Source organism: Colobus angolensis, unplaced genomic scaffold (assembly GCF_000951035.1).
Source record: "Colobus angolensis palliatus isolate OR3802 unplaced genomic scaffold, Cang.pa_1.0 Scaffold598, whole genome shotgun sequence".
NCBI lineage: Eukaryota > Metazoa > Chordata > Mammalia > Primates > Cercopithecidae > Colobus > Colobus angolensis.
In genome coordinates this window covers 121,614-124,598 of record NW_012119576.1, presented here as the reverse complement: position 1 = coordinate 124,598, position 2,985 = coordinate 121,614, and the positions used below count along the sequence as shown (strand labels likewise).

General features: G+C 48.5%; 1 protein-coding gene across 1 annotated transcript in view; it reads left to right on the top strand.

The window, feature by feature from the left end:
- The window catches only part of TMC7 (transmembrane channel-like 7), a 71,590-nt gene that overhangs the window by 58,650 nt on the left and 9,955 nt on the right, over positions 1–2,985 (top strand). The window contains 3 exon segments of the mRNA XM_011962573.1: positions 93–210; positions 550–647; positions 2,246–2,432. Coding sequence (XP_011817963.1) covers positions 93–210; positions 550–647; positions 2,246–2,432 — 403 coding nt within the window.

Sequence of the window (2,985 nt, the reverse complement as noted above, 5' to 3'; positions counted from 1 at the left end):
AGGCAGCTTCTACATTCTCTAACCGCAGTTCCAAGGGACCAGCCGCCCTGAGGGCCTCATCTTCCCATCTTCTCTCCTCCTTCTTCCCGAAGGTGTGTCTTTATGCGGCTGGCCACCATATGTGTCCTGGTGTTCACGCTGGGCTCTAAGATCACATCCTGTGATGATGACACATGCGACCTCTGTGGCTACAACCAGAAACTCTACCCGGTGAGTTGCGGGGCAGGGGCATGCAGCTGGCTGGGTCCTTCCGGAGTACAGTGTCATGGTCAAGAGAACAGCTGTTGAAGTCATGGGTTTGAACTGCAGTTGCTTTGCTTTCCAGTTCTAGTGATGAGACAGAGTGTGGCCCCGTGGAGTCCAACCCCAGGCACTTCTGAGGGCTTGGAAACCAAAGTCTGTGCTGAGGCTCAGAGTTTGCATCAGCTGATGCCCTCGCTGGAGCCACAGGATCTGGAGTTGGAAAGGGAATCAGAAGGTGTCTTGGGAGCCTGGCTTTCTCTGCCTCCGCTAGGGTCTTTCAGTTTCCCTCACTCTCTTTGGTTTCAGTGCTGGGAGACCCAAGTTGGGCAGGAAATGTACAAGTTGATGATCTTCGACTTCATCATCATCTTGGCTGTGACACTCTTCGTGGATTTTCCTAGAAAGTAAGTGTGAGGGGTGCCTTTATTATCCTCCCTGCACCACACACACACACAACTGGAGGGTCCATTGCAGCTGCATTCCAGAAGCTGCTGGATGACTCTACAGCCCTGGAAATCTGACAACTGGTAACTTTTTTTTTTTTTTTTTTTTTGAGGCAGGGTCTTGCTGTGTCACCCAGGCTGGAGTACAGTGGTGCAATCTCGGCTCACCGCAACCTCTGCCTCCCGGGTTCAAGCGATTCTGCTCTCTCAGCCTCCCGAGTAGCTGGGACTATAGGCACCCACCACCACGCTTGGCTAATTTTTTGTATTTTTAGTAGAGACAGCGTTTCACCATGTTAGCCAGGATGGTCTTGATCTCCTGACCTCGTGATCCACCTGCCTCGGCCTTCCAAAATGCTAGGATTAGAGGCATGAGCCACCGTACCAGGCCAAGTTTTTAATTTTTTATAGAGAGTAGCTCTTGCTATGTTGCCCAAGCTGGTCTGAAACTGACCTCAAATGATCCTCCTGCCTCAGTCTTCCAAAGTGCTGGGATTACAGGTTTGAACCATTGTGTCTGTTCATAACTGGAAACTTTCAAGTAGCTCCAGGCTATTGACCTCAGCATTCATTAGTTGCTCATCTAAAGACAGCATGAGGAGCAGAAATGGGGTCGCTTTCCATGAGGTTTTGCTGGGGATGGCCTTCTGCCATCAGCACAAAAGGTGCAGACCCTCCAGGCGGCAATGGACGCCCGTCTCCTGATCTGGGTTCAAGCTCCTGCCCTGCTCCTTGCTAGGCATGTGACCTTGGACAAATTATTTAAGCTCTGTGCCTATTTTCTCACCTGTAAAATGGGGATAGTAGAAGTACCCACCCAGTAACTTTGTGGTGAGGAGTAAATGGGATAATTAATGCAGATGAAAGCACTGAGAACACTCCACAGTACAGAACTCAACAAAACGTTAGCTATCACCAGCATGATTATCATAAACTGTGTTGTCATTTCTTATTCTCTGTTCACTTAACCACTCTTTACCCACGTATGCAGATAATCTAGGCAGAGGCCAGAGGCCTAGTGAGTCCTTAAAAATGAATATGGAAGCCTGGGCACAGTGGCTTACACCCATAATCCTAGCACTGGTGAGGCCAAGGAAGGAGGATCACTTGAGGCCAGAAGTTTGAGACCAGCCTGGGCAAAATAGTGAGACCCTGTCCCTACAAAAAACAAAAATTAGCCAATTAGCCAAGCATGCACATGTAGCCTCAGCCACTCGGGAGGCTGAGGCAGGAGGATCGTTTGAGGCTTGGAGGTTGAGAGTACAGTGAGCTACAATTGCACCACTGCACTCCAGACTGGGTGACAGAGTGAGACCTTGTCTCAAAAAAAAAAACGAAAAAAAAAGTCAAGAATTGTATCAATTTGAGTGCTGAACTGTAGATCTGAGACTTGGAACCTGATCTTAATGATTCCCGAGTTCATTATATTCTTCATCTTTAAGACATATGACTAACCAGTGTCCATGAGAAATATGCACGGAAATAGTCCTGATCTTTGTAATATGGTTCTGTGGCCTTGGCAGACACCAGTAGCCCAAGTGAGAATTGTCTGTTTCCAGGCTTCTGGTGACCTACTGTTCCTCTTGGAAGCTGATTCAGTGCTGGGGGCAGCAGGAGTTTGCCATTCCTGATAACGTCCTGGGGATAGTTTATGGGCAAACCATCTGCTGGATCGGAGCCTTTTTCTCACCCCTTCTCCCTGCAATTGCAACCTTGAAATTCATTATCATCTTCTATGTGAAAGAGGTAAGGAGCCGGTGGGAATGGGGGCTGGAATGGGGGCTCATATGCTGGGCCATTTTCAACTTTCCAGGGCACCAATATGTCTGGAGCTCACCTCATATCCCATGAGACATGTCAAAATTACATCCTTTATTTAAAATATACGTTTATTCTAGAAAAATATGCTTTTTTGTTGAGATGGAGTCTTACTCTGTTACCCAGGCTGGAGTGCAGTGGTGCGATCTCGGCTCACTGCATCCTCCCCCTCCTGAGTTCAAATGATTCTCCTGCCCCAGCCTCCTGAGTAGCTGGGACTACAGGAGCCTGCCACTGCGTCTGGCTAATTTTTGTGTTTTTAGTAGAGATGGGGTTTCACCAACTTGTCTAGGCTGGTCTTGAATTTGTGACCTCGTGATCCACCGGCCTCGGCCTCCTAAAGTGCTGGGATTGCAAGCGTGAGCCACTGCACCCGGCCGAAAAAGACTCCTGATGGAATTTTCTTTTTTTTGAGATGGAGCCTTTTTTTTTTGAGGCGGAGTTTCACTCTTGTTGCCCAGGCTGGAGTGCAATGGCACGA